Source organism: Chiloscyllium plagiosum, chromosome 1 (genome assembly GCF_004010195.1).
Source record: "Chiloscyllium plagiosum isolate BGI_BamShark_2017 chromosome 1, ASM401019v2, whole genome shotgun sequence".
NCBI classification, from domain to species: domain Eukaryota; kingdom Metazoa; phylum Chordata; class Chondrichthyes; order Orectolobiformes; family Hemiscylliidae; genus Chiloscyllium; species Chiloscyllium plagiosum.
This window is the reverse complement of record NC_057710.1, coordinates 139,164,966-139,188,342: the sequence shown is the minus strand read 5'-3', so window position 1 is coordinate 139,188,342 and position 23,377 is coordinate 139,164,966. Positions and strand designations below refer to the sequence as shown.

At 40.4% G+C, this 23,377-nt stretch overlaps 1 protein-coding gene across 4 annotated transcripts in view; it reads left to right on the top strand.

The window, feature by feature from the left end:
- sorcs2 (sortilin-related VPS10 domain containing receptor 2) overlaps positions 1–23,377 on the top strand; it is a 608,959-nt gene that overhangs the window by 498,743 nt on the left and 86,839 nt on the right. For all 4 annotated transcript variants that reach the window (XM_043698411.1, XM_043698404.1, XM_043698394.1 and 1 more), the window contains 2 exons: positions 8,532–8,634; positions 19,640–19,716. In XM_043698411.1, the coding sequence (XP_043554346.1) occupies positions 8,532–8,634; positions 19,640–19,716 (180 nt within the window). The remainder of the gene's footprint in view (positions 1–8,531; positions 8,635–19,639; positions 19,717–23,377) is intronic.

Genomic DNA, 23,377 nt, shown 5'->3' with positions numbered 1-23,377 from the left:
GAGATGCGTTGGTGGGCATCTTTAACCACGTGGGAAGGGAAATTGCGGTCTCTGAAGAAGGAGGCCATCTGGTGTGTTCTATGGTGGAACTGCTCCTCCTGGGAGCAGATACGGCAGAGGCGGAGGAATTGGGAATATGGGATGGCATTTTTGCAAGAGGTAGGGTGGGAAGGGGTGTAATCCAGGTAGCTGTGGGAGTCGGTGGGTTTGTAGAAGATGTCAGTGTCAAGTCGGTCGTCACTAATGGAGATGGAGAGGTCCTGGAAGGGGAGGGAGGTGTCAGAGATGGTCCAGGTGAATTTAAGGTCAGGGTGGAATGTGTTGCTGAAGTTGATTAATTGCTCAACCTCCTCGCGGGAGCACGAGGTGGTGCCAATGCAGTCATCAATGTAGCGGAGGAAGAGGTGGGGAGTGGTGCCGGTGTAATTACGGAAGATCGACTGTTCTACGTAGCCAACAAAGAGACAGGCATAGCTGGGGCCCAAACGTGTGCCCATGGCTACCCCTTTGGTCTGGATGAAGTGGGAGGATTCGAAGGAGAAATTGTTAAGGGTGAGGATCAGTTTGGCCAAACGAATGAGAGTGTCGGTGGAAGGGTACTGTTGGGGACGTCGGGAGAGGATGAAAGGGAGGGCTTGGAGGCTCTGGTCATGGTGGATGGAGGTGTAGAGGAATTGGATATCCATGGTCAAGATGAGGCGTTGGGGGCCGGGGAAGTCTTGGAGAAAGTGGAGGGCATGGGTGGTGTCTCGAATGTATGTGGGGAGTTCCTGGACTAGGGGGGATAGGACAGTCGAGGTAGGTAGAAATGACAGGGGGACAGGGTGGTCAGGCTTGTGGGAAGGAGGTAGAACCGGGCAGTGCGGGGTTCCCGGACTATGAGGTTAGAAACTGTGGGTGGGAGATCTTCTGAGGTGATGACGTTGTTAAGCATAAGTAATAATTAATGAGGAGTGGCATATTTATTGATATTAGATGGTGGGATGTATTTTGAAAACTGACATGTTGAAGGTATAATTACACTTGTGAAGTGCTTTATTCATCAATAATGTATGTTCACAAACGTATTACTGTTCTTGTATTTGTTTTAAATTGAGCTTTCTGGCCAAAGGACTACAACTTGTGTTGTAAATTATTTTACATTTCATAATACCAATATTTCAAAAAGAGAAATATCACACTTTTGTATTTTCTTTTAATTTTGAGGTTATTTGCAATTGGACTTGTGTAGTATATGAGATGACAGAGTCCCCTAGTGCAATAGGATGAGTTAAAGGTTTCGGCCTGTTGCTGAAAACCCTCTGAATTATTTTTGATTCATGCTTCACCTGGTCACAAAACAGCTTGATGTTGCCACTGAGTTCAAAGTGAAAGCACTTAGTAATTCTCCATTGCTGTTTTGCCACAGCATGATGCATGCAAAACCAAAATGAATCCACTTTTAAAGGTGCTTTATTTCTAAGTGTTTCTATATGGGCCTATATGGTTTCTTTTAGAAGAAATACAGTTGGTGAGTGGGTTTCAGGCTTATTTTAGATGTATTTTTCCATTAACTGATTGCAGGTGTATATAGTCAAGTTTGAATTGGTCACTCAAATACAAACAAAGTATTGCAGATTCTGGAAAACGGACACAAACACAGAAAATGCTGGAGAAACTCAACAAGTTTTTCCCTGGGTACAGCAGAGTGTTACAAGGGGACATAAATTTAAGGTGAAGGGTGGAAGGTATAGGGGGGATGTCAGGGGTAGGTTCTTTACCCAGAGAGTGGTGGGGACATGGAATGCGCTGCCTGGGGGAGTGGCAGAGTCAGAATCATTGGCGGCAATTGGATAGGTACATGGATGGGTGCTTAAGCTAGGACAAATGTTCGGCACAACATCGTGGGCCGAAGGGCCTGTTCTGTGCTGTATTGTTCTATGTTCTAAGTCTCGCAGCATTTTTGGAAAGAGAATCAGAGTAATTACTTTGGAGTCCGGTCTGATGTTTCTCCAGAACTAGGGGTGTCTGCTGAAAGGCTCACCTCTGTCATTTTGTCTGACCCTCCTGTCACCACACCCCTGCCTGTTTCCTGAGTGAGAGTTACTGATCTTCCTGCTGCTCCTGGAAGGTGGGATTGCTGTGCAGCCAACAGCTTCTGGAGCAGCTCTGCTCCTCTGGTAGTGTGTGCCATTTCCGCCCCAGGAATTGATACACTGAGAAGCCCCCGCATCCCGGGTGACTACTTAAGTGCCTGGTAGACAATTATTCTGGTGGACTTTCTCATTGGAGATAGTGGGGGTGCTTTGTTGTAATAATATTCCCTCTTTCCTCCTCACTCTTTAACTAAAAGCTGGAATATTCCACTCTCTGTCCATGATGGACAGGAAATGAAGGGGGAGATGGTACAGGTTCAGCTGCCTCATTTCTTCCCTTATTAGAATAGAATAGAATCCCGACAGTGTGAAACAGGCCATTCAGCCTAGCAAGTCCACACTTACCCTCTGAAGATCATTCCACCTAGACCCATCCCTCTACCTGTCCATGTAACCCTGCGTTTCCCATGGCTAACCTACATTTCCCTGGACACTATTGACAATTTAGCATGTCCAATCCACCTAACTTGCACATCTTTGGACTGTGGGAGGAAACTTTTTTATCTTGTTGGAATAAAAGTCAGGCTGAGTGTGAACCCAGTGGCCTGTTTTTTGCCTTTGGTTTCATTCTTCGTAGGACAAGTAGGACATAATTTTAAAACCATTTTCTCATTAATCTGGAAAAAAAAACTTTTTCTCTCAAAGGTCCATTGGAGTGGGGAATTCTGTTCTTCAGAAGGTAGTGGAAATAGGTCTTTAAGTTTATTCAGGACTGATTTAGATGGATATTTGATAGATGAGGGACTTAAGGGCTCTGGCATGCAGGCAGGAAAGTGTGGCTGAGGTTGCAACCAGATCAAATAATTTTATTGATTGGTGGAGCAGGCTCAAAGAACCAAATGGTTTATTCTTGTTTTTATGTTCCTAATTCAAGAGATCTCTTATTAACTTCATTAAACATAGATTGATAGTTGATTTATAAACTTCATTAGTAGCTTATTTAATCTCCAACAGTTCAGAGCTCTTTACAAGTGCTATTTCATTTTGAAAAAGCATTTTTAAAAATCTTACCCACAACGAATTATTTATTCTGTCTCAAACAACAGAGGGGTTGTTTTTGCCAATCCAGGATTTCTTTGTGGAGTTGTCGAGTGAGGCAAGTATCGGGGGGATACTGCAATTTGATTGGCAGTTCTGTAACCAAACGTTTCCTAACATTAAGTACTGTTAATTTATATGCAGAGGGTGGGCAGTTTCTTCATTTTCTTTCTTCTTTTTTCTTCCCTTGTGATTTTTTTCGCTCCTTCCCTTTCCTGCTAGAGACATTATTCACAGATCTCCTTTGATTCTACAGCCCCACAGGTATCAGTAGATTCCTGTTTGTATATCAAGTATTAGTACAGTGGTTCACAAATGTTTTTGGTTGAAGGATTCCTTTTCAAAGCTGGAAATGTGTTGCTGGAAAAGCGCAGCAGGTCAGGCAGCATCCAGGGAACAGGAGAATCGACGTTTCGGGCATAAGCCCTTCTTCAGCCCTCCAAACGAAAGGAGTAGCCATGGGCACCCGCATGGGCCCCAGCTATGCCTGCCTCTTCGTAGGATATGTGGAACAATCCATCTTCCGCAACTACACTGGCCCCACCCCCCACCTTTTCCTCCGCTACATCGATGACTGTATCGGCGCTGCCTCGTGCTCCCACGAGGAAGTTGAACAGTTCATCCACTTCACCAACACCTTCCACCTCGACCTCAAATTCACCTGGACAGTCTCAGATTCCTCCCTCCCCTTCCTTGACCTTTCTATTTCTATCTCAGGCGACCGAATCAACACGGACAGATTCCTGAAGAAGGGCTTATGCCCGAAACATCGATTCTCCTGTTCCCTGGATGCTGCCTGACCTGCTGCGCTTTTCCAGCAACACATTTCCAGCTCTGATCTCCAGCATCTGCAGACCTCACTTTCTCCTCAAGGATTCCTTTTCAAGACAATTAGTAATCACTGATAGTATCCCTCAGCATCAGTTAGAATATCGATTATGATAAATCTAATACTATAGGATTTCTGAAATAGTAAGAGGAAGAACATAGAATCATACAGTCAAAAAGCCCAGAAATAGACCCTTTGGTCTAACTTGTCCATGCCGACCAGGTATCCTAAACTGAACAAGACCCATTTGCCTGCACTTGACCCATATCCTCATCCTATCCACGTACTGTCCAAATGTCTTTTAAATGTTGTAATTATACCCACCTTTACCACCTCCTCTGGCAGCTCATTTCATACACCACCACCTTCTATATGAAAAAGTTGCTCCTCAGGTCCCTGTTATCCCTCTCACCTTAAACCTATGCCTCTAGTTTTGGACTACCCTTGCCTTGGAAATGGATCTTTGCTATTCAACTTATCTATGTCCCTCATGATTTTATAAATATCTATAACGTCACACTTCCAATCATGGCAACAGCCTTGTAAATTTTTTCTGTACTCTTTCTAGTTTAACAACATCCTATATTTCATGGATTGAAAAAATCAGCAATAGCTGTTTCTGAAATTAAATTAGATTAGATTACATCTTTTTTTTAGATGAGATGAGATTACTTACAGTGTGGAAACAGGCCCTTCGGCCCAACAGGTCCACACCAACCCTCCGAAGAGCAACCCACCCAGACCCATTCCCCTACATTTACCCTTCACCTAACACTATGGGCAATTTAGCATGGCCAATTCACCTAACCTGCACATCTTTGAACTGTGGGAGGAAACCGGAGCATCCGGAGGAAACCCACACAGACATGGGGAGAATGTGCAAACTCCACACAGACAGTTGCCCGAGGCGGGAATTGAACCCGGGTCTCTGGCACTGTGAGGCAGCAGTGCTAACCACTGAGCCACCGTGCCGCCCCTTGTGCCACCGTGCCACCCCTAAATTGTTTCCCAAGATGAGAGTGATTAGAATCAATAGTATAATAACATGGTAGACTGTGATCAAAAATGTCAAAATAACGACCGGGATTTTTAAGATACAGTCGATTCTGCTATAAAGTCTGTTTATTCAAAGTGAATCGGCTTTAACATGATTGAAGGATTTTGACTGTTTTTTGTAGAATGCAAACTTTCCTTATCTGCATTAGCTAAAATGTGATTCCAGCTCCCTTAGTTTGAATGGTGCAGCTATTGTGTGATTTACTTATGACGCGAGATCGCACGAGAATAGAACTGTCACGTTATATCAGAACCGACTGTACTTCAATTCAGCACCATCTAAGCTCTGAAGTGGGTATGAAGGCAGAGTTTGAGTGTGGGGGAACTTCATCAGTAAGGAACTGAGGAATACAGACTAATAGTGTTTGGAAACAGGCCTTTGACCTCATTCCCCACCCATAGAGAGAAGTAGCAGTCATAATGGCGACAGTAGATGTATGAACCACCGGCTTGCCCTTTTGTTTGTACAACAGATATTTGGGAGTTCTGGGAACAGTAGGGGAAATTATAACTGATATTTTTGTGACTTTACTGCAAACTGAGGTTGCAGTTCTCACAATTTTTCACCTGAATAATGTAACTGCTCTTCACAGCATCTGCCAATCTCAAAAGTTGGCTCTTCCCCCCTCCCCACAATGTGAAGCTCTCAATCTGAGGCATACTGTAGTCTGATTGCTGACTCTAATAACCATACATTATTCAAATTACACATTTTTGCTCCACTTGCAAAAATCCTTTCAGTGAATATTCCATTGCAAGATCATAAAGCTTAGCAATCACATCTTTCATAATGGATTCTTGATAATTGGCAAAATACTTATTCAACATTTCTGCCATTTCCTTGTTTCCCATAATTAATTCCCCATTCTCAAGCACCAGTGCACACTTTAGCTACTCTCTTCCTTTTTAATTACTTGTAGAAACTCCCACTGTTTTTAATCTAGATTTCTTTCATACTATTCATTCTCACTTTTTAAATCATTCTTCACTGATTTCTAAGTCTTCTGAATTATCACCAATTTCCTTAGTACTTTCTATTTTTTTATTTTGATTTGATACTACCCTTAACTTTCTTAGTTAGCCATGGATGCTGTGTCCTTACCATATTGTCTTTCTTTTGTCAGTGGAATATATTCTTGTTGACAGTTTGAAAGAACTCCTTAAATATCTGCTTCTATTTTTCTAACACTCTGTGTTATAGTTTGTTTTCCTAGCCCATTTAAACAACTTTTTCTTCTTATATTGCTTTTATTTTTCCTTAAGACATAACTTGCTACTTATCTGTTTGGCGTGCACATAGTCCTGTTTGGTAGCTTCACCACGTTGACATTTCATTTTCAGGTATGCCTGGTGCTGCTCCTGGCATGCTGTCCTGCAGTCTCCATTGAGCCACAGTTGACCACCTGACTTGATGGTAATGATTAAGCAGGGGATATAGCAGGGCATGAGGTTGCAGATTGTACTGGAGCACAATTCTGCTGCAGTTGATGGCCCACAGTGCCTCAAGGATGCCCAATCTTGAATTGCTACATCTGTTCGAAGTCTGTCCCTTTTTAACATGGTGATAGCGCCACAAAACACAGTGGAAATTATTCATGTCCACAAGGACTGTGCAGTGATCACTCTTACCAATCATGTCATGGACAGATTACTCTGGAGCTACAGATTGGTAAGGATGAGGTCAATGTGTTTGTCCCCCTTGTTCCCTCACATCTTTTGTATAAACAGTTTAGTAACTATGCCCTTTAGAGCCCGACCGGCTCGAATAATAGTGCTGCTGTCAAGCCACTCATGGTGGTGAACATTGAAATCCCTATTTTCTGCACCCATGCCACCTTCAGTGCTTCCTCCAAGTGTTGTTCAACTAAGAGGAGTAATGACTTATCAGCCGAGGGAGGATCAGTATGCAGTAATCAGAAGGAAGTTTCCCTGCCCATGTTTCACCTGATGCCATAAGACTTCATGGGGTCTGGAGTCAATGTGGAGCACTCCCAGGGCAACTCCCTCCCATATACCACTGTACTACCACATGTGCTGGGTCTGTCCTGCTGGCAAGATGGCGCATGCCCAGGGATGGTGTTAGAGGTGTATGAGACATTGTCTGTAAGATATGATTCCGTCAGTATGACTGTGTCAGGCTGTTGCTTGACTGGCCTGTGAGACAACTCTCCCAATTTTGGCACTAGCCCCCAAATGTTAGTTAGGAGGATGTTACAGGATTGACAAGACCATGTTTACCATTGGCATTTTGGGTGTCTACGTTGCTGCCAGGTAATCTGTCTGGTTTAATTCTCCTTTTCTGACTTTCTGGTACTGAATTTCTTGCCAGACTATTTCAGAGGACAGTTGAGAGTCATCCACATTGTTGTGGCTTGGAGTCACATGGAGATCAGAGCTGGGGTACAGTGGGCAGTTTCCTCACCTAAAGGAAGGACATTAGGGAACCAGATGTATTTTCCTAATAATGAGCAATGGTCATCATTAGGCTTTTAGTTCCAGATTTTTAAAATTGAATTCAAATTCCAACATCAAATTCCACTCATCACATCCTTCATTAATCTGATGAGTTTACTAATATGAATAATACAGAAAAGAATTATCTCAGAAACAGAATATTTTACAATCAGTTGAGTTTTCGTTAGCACCACAGTTGTACCTATATGAATAACTTAAACATTTGATGTTAATAATTCCAAATAAGGATTTTTTGCTTTAAAAGTATGTACATATTTGCACTATCTTTGTGGTAACCACTGGAAATTAAAGATCTTACTACAAGGGCATGCATTTGGCACCATATTGTATTATTATACTGTGTGACTGAGTGTCAGGAATTAGAAACCTTATGTATTGTGTTGTAATCTCCAAAACAGCAGATCATTTGGTTGTTTTGCAATACAAAATGACTGACTTTATAATTTGATATTGCATTGTGTACCTTGCTGTGTGCGAGTTTTATTTGTATTGTGGTCGTCGCAGACCATCTTTCTAAAAATAGGAGTGAACTCCTCTATCTGTAGACCAAATGGGTAGTAGTCCTTAGCTGAGACTTCTGTTTGTTAAAGCTGTTTCTATTCAACTTTTGTCACTAAACCTACACCTTGATGAGATCTTCGAAAATCTTTTGTACCTGGTGATATATTCCAAATTTATTCAACTTGACCTCCTAAAACTCTGCTTGTTTTCATTTTGGTGAATCTGCATTATAACCCTCGCAAGGCCAGTGTATCCTTCCTGAGTTGCATTGCCCAACATTGAATACAGTAGAATATTCTGGAAATTGCTAGCCTAAATGAGAGAAAACCTTACTGTTAAATCATCCCAAATGGTATTATTTATTTGTTTATTTTGTCATTTGGAAACAATCTTAGAAACCTTAGATGTACAGGTTTTTTTATACAGAGTAATGAATGAAATGAAAATCATCAAATATTCATCATGCAATATAAATTTGTTGCTTGTCTTTACCGTAGCCTGAATGCTCTGTTCATCTGCACCTTCGTTGGGCGGACAACCCATATGTATCTGGCACTGTTCACACCAAAGATTCAGCACCAGGACTTATAATGGGAGCAGGTAAAACTAATTATTTATTTAGATAAGCTGTCTTTAATGAAAGGTCTGATCACTTTGCTCAACACAGAGCTTTTTCTCTGGCTGATATTTTAGAATGGATTTGAAGCTTGAAGAAAATGTTTACTCATTCATTTAACATCCAATCAGGAAGTGTCTAATACTGTTCTGTCAGGTTAGTGAAGAAGGCGTTTAGTATGCTTGCCTTTATTGGACAATGCATTGAGTACCTTAGTTTGGAGGTCATGTTGCAGCTGTACAGGACATTGGTTAGGCCTCTTTTGGAATACTGCATTCACGTCTGGTCTGCTAGAGGAAGGATGTTGTGAAACTTGAAAGGATTCAGAGAGGATTTACAAGGATGTTGTCAGGGTTGGAAGATTTGAGATATATGGAGAAGCTGAATAGGTTGGGGCTGTTTTCCCTGGAGCGTTGAGGGCTGAGGGGTGACCTTATAGAAGTTTTATAAAATCATGAGGGACATAGAAAGGGTAAATAGACTAAGTCTTTTTCCCAGGGTGGGGGAGTCTAAAACTAGAGGGCATAAGTTTAAGGTGAGAGGGAAAAGATGTAAATGGGACTTGAGGTGCAACTTTTTCACGCAGACACTGGTGTGTGTATGGAATTAGCTTCCAGAGGAAGTGATGGAAGCTGGTACAGTTACAACATTTTAAAGGTATATGATAGGAAGGGTTTAGAGGTACATGGGCTAAATGCTGACAAATGGGACTAGATTAATTTAGGATATCTGGTCAGCATGGATGAGTTGGACCAAAAGGACTATTTTACTTGTTGGGACGATGGCATTCCAAATCCTGCTGTGTACTTAAATTTATTTTTGGAAATGTATTTCCATTCAGATCTTGCTATTGCCAACAACTCTTTTTTTTTGCAGATTGTGATTTAATCTTTCCTTTTTTTTTACACAGTGTTGGTGATTTTTTGGTGACCCCAACAACACTGATGATAATAAACTAGAAGTAGATTTTTGTTCACACACTCTTAGATGTGAGGGAACACTTCACAACACACACACACACTTACAAACATACAAGTAGAGAAAAAATTGAAAAAGATCAATCGTTCATTCAGTTAGTAACACAGTTAACTAATATCCTTGTTTTTAAGATGTAGTCCAAAACCACAGCTAGCTGTCTGAAGTTCCTTTTTAAAGTTAGTTGATTGGCTGGCCAGCTATTTCTCTTTGAGACTCGTCTGAGAAAATTTTGATGAAATCTAATTTCTGCTTCAATGGTTTCATGACAGAAAGCACAAATGCAGGTAGTTGGCTGCTTTTACAGGCTAGAGCCATTTACTTTATAGCTTGGAGTTTAGGACGATGATATTGTCTGTGGATTTTGTATAGAGAGATTCTGACACATGAATTGACTATTGTTTCAAATTTGTATGGCTAAAAAGGCAATTGGACTCAATATTGTGGGAGTCATGTGATCAAGCCTTCGAGAGTTTGAGAGGCAGTTACCACTGAGGTAAAGGTTTGTATTGCAGAAAACCAGATGTCTATTGTCCACTTCAGGAGCAAAGTAGAAAATCATTCACTCATCTTTTTGTAGGATGGGTGTAACTTGTGATTATATTTTTTTTGGAGATATTGTCTACGTGGCACGTTATTACACATTAGTTGAATAGAATTGAATTGAATTTATTGCCATGTGTATTAAGTTAAGTAGCATAGATAAGTAAATAATAGGTAACAGCAGCAAAAACAAAAACACAGATACAGGCAAATGTGAAGATTTTGTGAATCCATTCAGTATTCTGTATTAGCTTTCCACATCCAGGAGATACATGGAATGATGTTGTCTGGCTGACATTAACCTCTGAGAATTTTCTGAAAAATTATTGCTGGCAAGTGTTAGAGTCTATTATAAAGGATTTAATAGAAGAATGTTTAGAAATATAATCAAACAGAGTTTACATGGCTTCATAAATCATACCTGACAAATTTCTTAAAATTCTTTGAGGTGGTAACACACAGGACAGATAAACGAAAACCTGTAGATATAATACATTGGATTTTCAAAAGCTGTTTATTAAGTTACTAAATGTTAGGCTACACAAGAAGTTAAGAGCCCATGGTGTTGGACTAGTATATTAGAATAATTAGAGGATTGGCTAAACTGTAGAAGTCAGTGGATTGGGAAAACAAGGGCATTTTCAGGATGGCAATCTATAACTAGTGGGATGCCACAAGGGTCAGTACTAAGGACAGATATGTTTACAATATATATTAATGACTTGGATGAGGAAAGTCAATGTACAAAATATGTGAAGAGGCAAGCAATGAGGTTGACACAAAGGGTCCACAGACAGATATAGACAGGTTCAGTGAATGACAAAAAATTGGCAGATGGAATAGAATGTAGGAAAATGTGAGGTTATATGGTTTGGCAGCAAGAAAGAAGGGCAGAAATATTATTTAAATGAAGAAAGTCTAAAGGTAGCTGGAGTACAGGAAGATTTGGAATGTTGGCCTTGATGTGAAAGCAATGGAAAGTCTTGCTAAAACTATTCAAGGCACTTGTCAGATCACACCTGGAATACTGTGACCAGTTTTGATCCCCTTATCTGGGGAAAGATACACTGACATTGGAGGCGAAAGGGAGAAGATTCAGTAGGTTAGTCTTGGTTTCGGACCGAGTTTGTTTATGAGGGAAGGTTGACTAGGTTAGGCTTGTATTCATTGTGGTTCAGAAGAGTAAAATGAGAACTTCTTGAAATATATAAAATTCCTTTGGGGACTTGATAGGATAGGTACAAAAGTGTTGTTTCCCCTTGTGGGATCAAAGACTGTAATCTCAGAGTAAGGGGTCAAACATTTAAGACAGAACTAAGGAGAAATGTCTTCTCTCAGAGATAGAAATGCACATCTATGGAATTTTTTTATCATAGAGGGCTGTAGAGGCTGGCTGATAAATATATTGATAGCTGAGATAATCAAATGTTTGATCATTAACAGTATCAAGGACTATGAGGAAAAGGCAAAAAAGTGGAGTTCAGGATTATCAATCGGCCACAGTCTCATTGAATGGTGGAGCCAACTGAATCGCCAAATGGTGTACTTATGCTCTAGCTTCTTATGTCTTGCAATAAGTTCAGTCACATAATTATAATAGCCATCTTAGGCTATTTAATGTTTTTTTAAAGCATTCACTAAATAGATATATGTATTCTAGTTGCTTTTCATTTTGTTCATGACTTGAGTATTACTCTTTTATCCAGGACTATCACACTGTAGTCACGTGTTTCTCTCTGCGAAGAAAATGCTGATAACCCACAGAAAGGGATCTTGACAGAAGAAGAGTGTTTCCTTTGTGAAGGAAATATGACAATTTGTCTGGCTTCTCATGAGGCTGTCGTCTTTCTTGCTTTGTTCAGCTTCACAATATGAGGAACATGTTACACCAGTTCACCATCACAAACTGAACAAATGTTTAGTCCCACTGGCAACCTCTCAGATGTGTGACTCTAATGACACTCATCAAATACAGGACCAATGAGGAGAAAGCTTGACAGACACACTGCCTGCCACTGTAAACTTTCAGGCTTACCACCACTGCTATTCAATGACCGCAGGATGCACTATCTTCATGTTGCACTGCAGCAACTCACCAAGGATCATTCAACTGTACTTTCCAAATATACAAACTCTGCCACCTAGAAGGACAACAGTAGAATTAGATGCACACCACCACATGCATTTCCCCTCCAAGCCACACAACAGCTTGCCATAGAATAATATCAGCATTCCTACGCTGTCATGCGAGCAAAATCCTGGGAAGCCTGCCTAATAGGTTTGATTGTACCTATACCAGATGGACCACAATGGTTCAACAAAGAAGTATCGTCATCTCAAGGGCAATTCAAAATGTCTAATAAATAGAAGCGCAGCCAGTGGCAAGCATTTCCTGTGAAAGAATTTTTAAAAACAAACATGAGGGACAATTAAATAACTCTGCAATCCAAGTGACCACTCAGGACACAGAAGAAGCCCCAAAGCAGGAAGCAGCCACACAGAGCGTTCAAGTGCTTACACTGTATATACAAACTACCTTCAGATTTGTTGGGCACAGAGGGGTATGGGGACATATTATGAATGTGTGCTTACACACTCTCACTCACTTGCATATTCGCTCATGCCAAACTAACTCACTCAGTCACATACACACTCATTGTCATATATTAACTCACTCTGCGCTATACTAATTCACTCTGCTGCATACTAACTTAGTCACATACTCACTTACTCTGTCACCTCCTCACTCTGTGCCATACTAACTCACTCTGCTTACAAACTCACTCATTCAAAACTTAACTCACCCAGTCACATACTAACTCACTCTGCTCTACATGAACTCACTCAGTTACACATTAACTCCATCAGCCACGTATTAATTCATTCGCCCATACAGTAACTCATTCAGTCACGTACTAACTCACTATGCCATATACTAGCCCATTCTGCCACATATTAACTCTCACAGTAACTTACCAACTTACTGTGCTGCATACTAAGTCACCCTGTCATGCACTAATTCACTCTGCCAAATACTAACTCACTCAATTGCATACAGACTCACTGTGCCCTGTACTAATTCATTCACTCAGTCACAAACACATTTACTTTCTCACATATATTTCCTCACTGGTGGTGATTGTTGCAAGTGATAACAACTGAGCATCAGTGTGGAAGTGACTGAGGCACTGATGATTGAGTGATCTTTGAATCAGCTGTTTTCTAGGTCTCCATGAATTTAGTCCAACCTGTTGGAAATTCTATATGCCATTGTAAAATTAGACAGCTAATAACTGCATGAATTACTATATTTGATTTCAGTTTTCATGCGAAAGCATTTGAATTGCAGAATATGATCACAAGTGCAAAGGCTCTCCCTAGGCAATTAGGTGTACATGCCACTCAGCTCATTCAAATAACAAAAACTAGAATTCTTACAGATCTGAACAGAAAATAAGTAGTACAATGAAGAGCTGTGTGATTTAAGAGATCACTATTCAATTACAAGAAAGTGTTAACTCTGTGAAATTGATCTCTGTAGATGCCGGGTGGGTGGGGCAGGTCAATTCATCCACCATGGCATCAGGGGTTACTCCTGAAGTGAAAGCAAGGAACCATCTCCATCCCAGGAAACCCTCAATAGCATTCAGCAACCAGCCACCACAATTTCAAAATGGCTTTTGTGAATAGGTAAATCATAAAGAAATGAAATGGCTGAATCAAGACCAAAAAGGAGACAGAGGACATGGCTAAGCTCTTCAGTGGAGGTCTTGTGGTTTAGCAATAGCATTGCTGAGCTCAGGACTTGACGACCAGGAAAGATGTGCCACAATGTTACCAAACAGTATTATTATCAATCTGTAAATACTCCCAATACACCTACAGCAGACAGGAAGTGTTTACTAATTAACCCTAACTGTGTAGTAACTGAAAATGCTACGCCCGTTCCACAATAAAATACTCCATGTACAGGTTCTTGTGATGAACAAACATCATCCAATCAAAGGTTAGTAATCCTGCAGTGAGTAACATATCTCCTGACTCCCCATTGCCTATCCACCATCAACAAAGAACAAAACAGGAATGTGATGAAGAATCACCACTCGCATCGATGGGTGTGGCTCCAAAAACACTCCAGAAGCTTGACTCCAGGACAAAGCAGCCCACTTGATTGGTACCACATTGACAAGCAATCACTCTTCCAACACCAATGTGTGCTATTTACAAGATACACTTCAGGAATTCATCAAAGATCCTTAGACCACACCTACTAAACCCACAAGCACTTCCATCCAGAATGTCAAGAGCAGCAGATAAATGGGAACACCACCACCTTCAAATTCCCCTCCACCTCATCATCCTGATTTGGAAATATATGTTGGGCAAAATTCTGAAATCCTTCCCCCACCCCCCGTAATGTCATTGTAGGTCTACCTACAGCACAGGGACTGCAACAGTTCAAGAATGTAACTAGAAATGGAAAATAAATGCTGATGCCCTCATTCCAAGAGTGAATTTAAACAAAGCTCATTTCAATGGACTGTCAGACAAACATTAAATTAGTATTTTGCATTTATCTTCACTAAAGAGGATACTGCCAATGTGTAAGTAAAGGAGGATGAGGTAGCAACATTGGAAATATCAGTAGATGGAAGTTTGGCAATCCTCAAATTAGAAAAATTATCCAGTTGTGGGACACTTCTTGTGTTCGAAAGAAGTAAGAGCAGGAATTTCAGAGAATCTATTGAGCGTGTTCCAATCTTACTTGAATGTGGAGATGCTACCAGAGGACACTGAACCTGCAATGTTGTGCACCTATTCAAAAAGAGAGGGAGGGAGTGTACCCAACAACCATTGGCAAGTCAGCCTAATGTTGGTGGAAAAACACCTAGGGACAATAATTGGGAACAAAAGTCATTGGCAATTGTAAAATTATGAAAATCAACATCCAATCATTAAAGGTAAATTGTGTTTGACTGGCTTGAGTGAGATTCTTGATGAAGTAATGAAAGGTTTGTTAAGAGTAGTGCAGTTGTGATGAAGATTCATATATATGTTGTTATTCGTGAACTTGGATTCTAAAGTGGAGGAAAGTTAATTTTAGTTTTCAGTTTTGTGAAAGTCTGACTTAATTCTTTAAAGGTCAAAAAGTAATTTTGAGCTGAGAATTCAAAACAGCATTTACAAGAATTCATATGATTTTGACTAAGTTACCCTACAAACCATATGAGGAAATAATTACTCAGGAGCTTGTTGAATTATGTTTTATCGCATCCAGTAAGAGAGAGAGAGAGAAGTCTGAAATGGGTTACTTCAGAAATAAGAGGTCTACAATAGTAAAGGTATTGCTATTAGCAGTCTGCAGACTGCCAGGATTAAGTTTTGAGGTTCGAGATAATAGAAAGAAAGCTCCAAAAGGTTGAAGGTGTCAAAGAGGGTAACACTGTTGGAGACAAGTTTGAAGAACTCAATTTACATAACAGTTCTGAGCTGAGTTAACAGCATGTTTAAGAGCCTCAGGGAGAGATATTAACAAAAAAAAAGTTCCTATGAAGAAAAATTGAGTAAAGTGGGCCTGTATTCTCCAGAGTATCGAAGAATGAGAGGTGATCTCACTTAAACATACAAAATACTTAGGGGATAGATAGGGTTGATGCAAGTAAGATATTTTCTCTGTCTGCAGAGTCTAGAACCAGAGGTGCACTGTTTAAAAATAAAGGTATGTCACTTGGGTGTGTGATGAGAAGAATTTTTTTTAACTCAGATGGTTGAGAAACCTTAGCATTCTCTACCACAGAGAACTATACAAGCCCAGTCTTGTTTAATATAGATATTGTTAGATTTTTGATGACCAATGGCATGAATGAGTGATGGGGTGGCGGAAGGCATTAAAGTTTTCAATCTGGCATGATCATCGAATGGTGGGGCAGGATCAGTGGGATAATTAGCCTACTCCTGTTCTTATGTTACAAAGAAAATGGCGCTTATTGAATACACAATGCGTTGTCAAAAGGAAACCGATTACAGTTGTGCCATTTGAGTAAGCAGATTTAATGTGGAAACAGGGCTGATTCTAACTGAGGATTGAGTGTCTATGGGGTTACTGCTGGGGAGGAGGCATGAGCCTTTCTTCTTGGTGCTCATAATGAGATTGTTCCAATTGTTTCTGTACAGTGAAATATAATTGGCACTTTTATTTTGTAATATACATTTATATTATTTTGTTAAAGGTACATTGGCAGTCTCTTGTGAATGCATTCAGTGACTGACTTCCAGAGGGAACAAAAATAAATAAACATAAGATCTCTCAAGCCAGACTTCGCTCTGATTTCATTATTACCATCAGCTAAGATCATAACAATGAGTACACGGTTTTTGTAGAACTGTTAAACAATAGACCTGTTAGCAGATTTCCCATAGAAGGAAAAGTGGCAGCATGAATACAAAATTGGCTAAGGGACAGAAAGCAGAGAATAGTGATAAATGGTTATTGTTCCGATTTGGGAAAAACATATAGTGGTTTTGTCCTGATCTCTTTTGTGATGTATATTATTGACCTTGACATTGTCGCTCTATTCAAAACATTAACTCTGTTTTCTCTCAACAGATACTGCCAATCCTGCTGAGTGTCTCCAGCTATTTCTGGTTTTTTTTGTCGGTTTCATATTCCCAGCGCCTCTCGTTCTTTGTTTTATCATGTTGGATGATCTGAATGTTAGCATGCATCTAATCTAATCTAATCTGTTGATTCCTGTTGGGGGAGTGCTGAGCATTTGGTGCATGTGAGAATGGTAGTGTGTTGGGTTAGAGATAGCCTTGAACACACAAGTGAGGTTTTGACTTGTCCTGGCACTGTCACAGATCTTCTGATTCACTGTCCCTGCCTTGGTTTCAATGGTTAATTGCTAACTTCCCCTTCACAGTTTGTGCCCAGTGAGACTCCTTCTTTCCATCTTCTGGACTAAGGTCTCCACACTGCAACAGAACGTTGTGACAGTCTCTACTCCTCAAGGGCTGCAGCAGTTCAAGAAGGTGGCTTATCACCACCTTCTCAAGGATAACTAAGCATGAGCAATTAATGGTGGTCCAGCCAGCAAAGCCCTTGTCCCATGAAATAATAATAAAAGAACCTAGAAAACCTTACTCTATAACTATTGTGACACTAGACAGTTCCCCCAGCTGCTACATTCTTAATGTACTTTGTGTTTATCAATGGGCAGGCTACAGCACTGAAAATGCGTGGGTACAGTGGGTACATTTGCCCTGAGTGCCCCATAATGCCCTGGGAAATTCATGCATGGGTAAATTGATCAGAGAAAAGTGTCCCCCTCCCCCAGAAAGGATGTGGTCAGGAGTTGCTCCAATTATAGGTTGCTTCTCTCCTGTGCTATGATTATGATCTCTGCCTCCAGCCAATTCATGGGATGTGTGTGTTGCTGGCTGGGCCAGTTTTTATTCCCATCCCTAATTACACTGGAGAAGGTGGTAGTAAGCTGCCTCCTTGAACTGCCGATACGTTCACTAGAGAGAAAGAAGTAATCACTGATTGGAGGACTAGCAGACAGCTAGGTAAATAAGTATTGGCAGTGAGGGAGTTGCCAGGGATGTGCCTGCCTAGAGTCAAGGTCCAGGAATAGCATGAGAGCCCAGGACCGAAGCTCGGGAGGGGATTAGTTGGGAGGTCTGAAAGCAGGGTCCAAGGCGGTTAAGCAGAGCCTAAGTGTGAGAGCTTCCTTTTTGTTTACTGAGAACAAGAGAGAGAACCTGGAGTTGATTTTTTTTAATGGTAAGTTAGCTGTTTTTCAGCTGCAGGTTGATGGGGGTAAAGAACACAGCTGCAAGGAAGATGAGGGGAGTCAGATAGGCTGCACAGTGGGTGTGGGAGATAAGATTTACAGCAGGGTGGGAAGAATGGAAATGGAAAGCCACAGTGCAAGTCGGGGTGGACATGGAGGTTGCAAAGAGTAGGTGGAATAGACTGGGAGGTTGCAAGGGGTTTGGAGGTGGAGAGAACAGCAAGAAGATTTATTGGAGGCAAGTGAGGATGTGCAACAGGCATGGTGGAGGCAGGATAGCTGCCTTGGGATGGGGACGAGAAGGGAGACTGCAAGCCAGGGGATGACAGGGATAGCTGCATGAGGTGGGAGAGAAGAAATTGCAACAAAGACAGAACAGTTTTAAATCTGTCAATGAATGAACAATCAAATGGGGACAAGGAAACTTTTGAAAGCACTGAAGTAATGAAGTACTTGAATATGAATCTCTAGCTGACAGCCATATATATTCAGGAGTTTTGTATAAAGAAAATGTAATAGGTGTTGTTGTAATGAACACTCTCCATTTTAAATTTAAACCTGGAATTGACTTTTGAGATGCAGTACAAATGATAGTAACTGGATGATTAAAGTATTCTAGCTTTATGAATATACAGTAAAAATACATTATCTGTGACCTCACCAATATGTGCTAAGGGTGATGTGTAGATGTATGTCAACTTTCTGAAAAAAAGTTTTTGTTAATTTGAGCCAGTGATTCTGTGCCAATTTAAATACTGTAGTGCCTAGGATGTCATTGCTCTCTTTGATGTGTTGTGGTTTTAAGCTTAGTGGAGAGTCAATGATTATTGAGGATACTGATGAATTCTTATTCTGCTTCTATGGCTATACTCTATAAATCAACACAAATGCAGTAGGTAATGTCACTATGGACTGCACCACCTAATAGATGAGTGAGTGAGAGTGAAAAAGGTAGCCCTGAATACCAAAAACTGAAAGTCAAAAGGTAGTCCTCAAGAAAATCTCTAGAGGAGCTCTTGAAAAAGAATATTTACTTCTCTGTTAGTGCAGGCTAGGGCTCCTTGCTCAGTATACAGTCAGTCAACAGCACATTTAGCTGTATACTACAATCGTTAGGCTGTCATGCAGCAATGATAGGATTCCTACCTCTGAGTCAGGGAACCTGGGTGCAAGTCCCATCTGCTCCAGATATGCATAATAACATCTCTGTACAGATTAATTCGAAATTATCTGCCAGACATGAGCAAACAGCACACAGAGAATTGCCTGATGGTCTTTGAATTGCATCAGAACTCCCTGAAGTGACAGTGGAAAGGGTAAGATTTTCCTCCTGGTTCTCTGGCAGACTGTCAGGATTACCACCACCACTGTTAAATTCAGCCTGTACTTTGATTCCATCATTGTTAGTGGATTTATACACCGGTTGAATAGGTAGGTAATCCAACCAATTTCGATTAGCAGTAGTTCTCAAAATCAAAACACTTCATATTTTCTTTGCTGAGAAGATGAATGAAGTGTGAGTGTTCTTTAAAAATGATTTCATTAAAAAACATGGTGCTCATGCCAGTGGGAAAGTATGAAAATAATACCTCAATGCATTTGCATGTTTCTAGTAAGCAGTATATACACATGTGCTGAAAACGTTGTTGTAAAAGAATGACTTCTTGTCTCTTAGGAAATTTAGGAGCCCAGCTGGTTGAGTACAAGGAAGATATGTACGTAACCTCTGACTGTGGCAATACATGGAGGCAGGCAAGTAAACTGAACCCAACACTTTATGCTGTGGCTTATTTGTTGATGCACTGACTACTTTGTATCAAGTGTTGTGCAACTCTCCTTCTGTCTCCTGTGTCGATTCTCATTCTGTAAAGAGTGCTTCATTTAAACCAAATTGCAATTCCAATGAAATGTATAAATCCAAATTTCCCATTGTATTTAATGTTCTTGCATCTTTGTTTATCATTCAGTGTATGTTTGTCATAAATCTTTTATCCATGTCTGGAAATATTTCTTTTAAAAAGCTAGCACTCGTATATGTGGTTCAGGAGGCTACCAGCTAGGCATTAGCTACTGCAAACCATATGCATATGAAAAATAAAATGAGGCTAATTAGCATATGGGAGCAATTGCTGTTTTTTTTAAAGATTGCCTATAGGGAGCTAATTTGAAGGGTGATTGGTTGTTTGGTCATGAATACTCCAGTATCACATTGCACATGAATTCCTCTCTGTTTTCAATTTGATAATACATCCGACAGCTACTATACTCAATGCAGGGAAAAAGAGAGAAATTCTGCGGATAGAGAGAGAGTTTATACCACACCTTGAAAAGCATATCCTGTGTGATCTTAGCTTGCCACCTGTCTCTCGTGGTTGGTAGCCATGAAGCTTTGAAGTCATTCTTATTTTGGGAGAAAAATTTCAACCGTTTTAAAATTCCTTTTTGATTGTTTCACAGAAGCAGGCATTTTCCTTTCCGTATATCTCAACTTGGAGAGGTTCATGGGATAGAAGTTTCCTAAAATTTCATTTCCCAATACGGAGATCAGATAAAACGACAAATGTCTGTGTTTGTAGGTTTGTTGGCAAGAACAGAGACAAAAGAATTTTGAACAGCCTTGTATGATTAGACAAAATGTGGATTTTTAAACCTATTTTAGAGACTTTAGAAGATAAATTAAATCAAGGTGACTATTCTTATCATATTTCTGAATAAAAGACCTGAAATATTAACTGCTTTTCTGTCCATAGATGCTGCCAGACCTACTGAGAATTTTCTGTTTTTATTTCACAGAGTTATTATTGACCATTCATAAAATGGTTGCTATTAACAGAGAGTGGGCAAAAATCCCTTTTGCTCAAAATGTTAATTTAACTTGTGCTTTGCCTTCACATTGACAATTATAAATAACAATAGTAAGGTCCTTTCTAATGCATTTTCTTGGAAATGGTTTTAAGATTGTGTTATAAATGATATTCAGTTCTCAATAATAAAAGTAGTTCCATTGCAGTCAGGAAATAAACAAAAGTAAATGTCTCGGTCTCCGATGGACACCTCATTATGTTCAGTCAGCTTTAAAGTTTGCTTTTCCTTTCAACTCATAATTAGCTCTTAATTTATAAAGGTTTGGCTATGTCACATTAGGGAAACTAATGACCTATGCCCAGAGTAGTTGCATTATTGCAATTCCCCAAGCAGTGAGCTCATCACCTCTGCTAGGCCTTCTGTTCCAAACAAAATATTTCACCACAGCAAGGGAAGAGAGAATTTGAAGGATGAATCAAACTGGATCACTTTCAGGAACTTTGTGGTGGGTGGTTGAAAAATTACATTAACAAAGCAAGTCATATATGTTTGGTGATACTGTTGGAGAAGGAAACATGATACAAGTTGGCCAAATAAAAGCCCATAGTAATCAAACAGTTTTAAAGGATCAGAAATTGCATTCCCATTTCACCCTAGGTGCTAGGCTGCGTCGACCGATCTGTTTGAAAGATAATTTATTTTGTTTTGAAGTATATCAAGCCTGCAGTTAATTTTTATCACATGGATTTAATGCCAGTTTTACTGACACCAGCTGTTTCTCAGGTAGGAATTTAAGTTATGTCAGTAAAAGTAAAATATTGCAGATGCTAGATAGCTGAAATAAAAAAGTAAGATGTTTCAGAACAGGATATTCTGAAAGGAGATGTTGAGCTGCCAGAGGTGTGGTCCATATCAGTGCCAACGACATAGGCAGGAAGGGAGATGAGGTTCTCCACAGGGAATTTAGAGAGTTAAGCAGAAAGTTGAAAAGCTGTAGTCTCACAATTACTCCCTGTGCCATATGCTAGTGAGGCCAGAAATAGGAAGATAAAAGGGTGGAGGAGTTGCTGATTAAGGAGAATGTCACAGCTGCACTAGGAGAAGACACCTGGGAGGGTCTAGCCAGCAAGTTCATATGGGTAGAGCTCAGAATAAGACTAGTGCAATCACTGTGATGGGATTATACCATAGGCCTCCCAATAGCCAGTGCAAAATAGAAGAACACATATGTAAGCAAATCATGGAAGGATTGGGTTGTTGTAGTGGGTGATTTTAACTTTCCCAAGAGTGACTGGGAGTCCCTGATTGCCAGGGGCTTAGAAGGTGCAGATTTTGTTAGGTCCATCCAGGAGCGTTTCTTGAAATATGTCTTGAAATATGAAATATGTTGATAATCAAACTAAGGAAGGCGCCCCACTAGAACTTGTACTGGAGAATGAGCTGGCCAGGTAGTTGAAATTTCACTGGGGGAGCATGAACTTTGCTAAAGCTTTTGACTAGGTCCCTCATGGTAGGCTGGTTCAGACGATTAAACCACATTTGATCTATGGTGGGTTGGTAAGTTGGATACAAAAATGGCTTTGTCATAGAAGGCAGTTGGAGGGGTGTTTTTTTCTGACCGGACGTCTGTGACCAGTGGTGTTCTGCAAGGATGAGTGCTGGGGCCTGTCTTGTTTATAATATTTATAAATGATTTACATGAAAATATAAATGGTCTGATTAGTAAATTTACAAATAACATGAAACCTGGGGGAGTTGTGGATAGTGAGGAAGGTTGTCAAAGATACAGGTAAGTTGGAAAGTTGGGCAAAGAAATGGCAAATATATTTTGATCTGGACATGTTTGGTGTGATGCATTTTGGAAGGCCATATGAAAAAGGAATGTATACTACCCTTAGGAACATTGATATACAGAGGGATCTTGGGGTACAAGTCCATAGCTCCCTGAAAGTGGCAATGCAAGTGGATAATGTGGTAAAGAAGGCAAAGAGCATGCTTGCTTTCAGTCAGGGCATTTAGTATAAAAGTTGATAAGTCGTGTAACAGCTACACAAATCTTTAGTTAGGCCACGTTTGGAACATTGTGTGCAGTTTGGGTGACACACTATAGGAAGGATGTGAAGGCTTTAGAGAAAGTCCAAAAGAGGGTTACCAACCTGTTGCTTGGATTGGAGTATATGAGCTATATGGAGAGGTTGGACAAACTTGGATGGATTTTGCTGGAGTGTCAGATGCTGAGGGCAACCTGAGAAAAGTATACAAAATTATGAGAAGCATGAATAAGGTGGGCAGCCAGTCTTTTTCCCAGCGTAGCACTGTCAAATAGTACAGGTCGTAGATTTCAGATTAGGGAGGAAGGTTTAAAGGCGGTGTGCAAGGGAATTCTTTTACATACAGATGGCAGGTGCCTGGCGTGCACTGCCTGGATAGGTGGTAGACACAGATACGATAGCAATGTCTGAGAGGCAATTAGACAGACACATAATCAAACAGAGAGTAGAGGGATGTGAATCATGTATAACTAGATGGCATTAGTTTAGAGAGGCATCATGGTAGCTGCAGGTATGGTGGGCTGAAGGGCCTCATCCTGTGTTATACTGTCCTATGT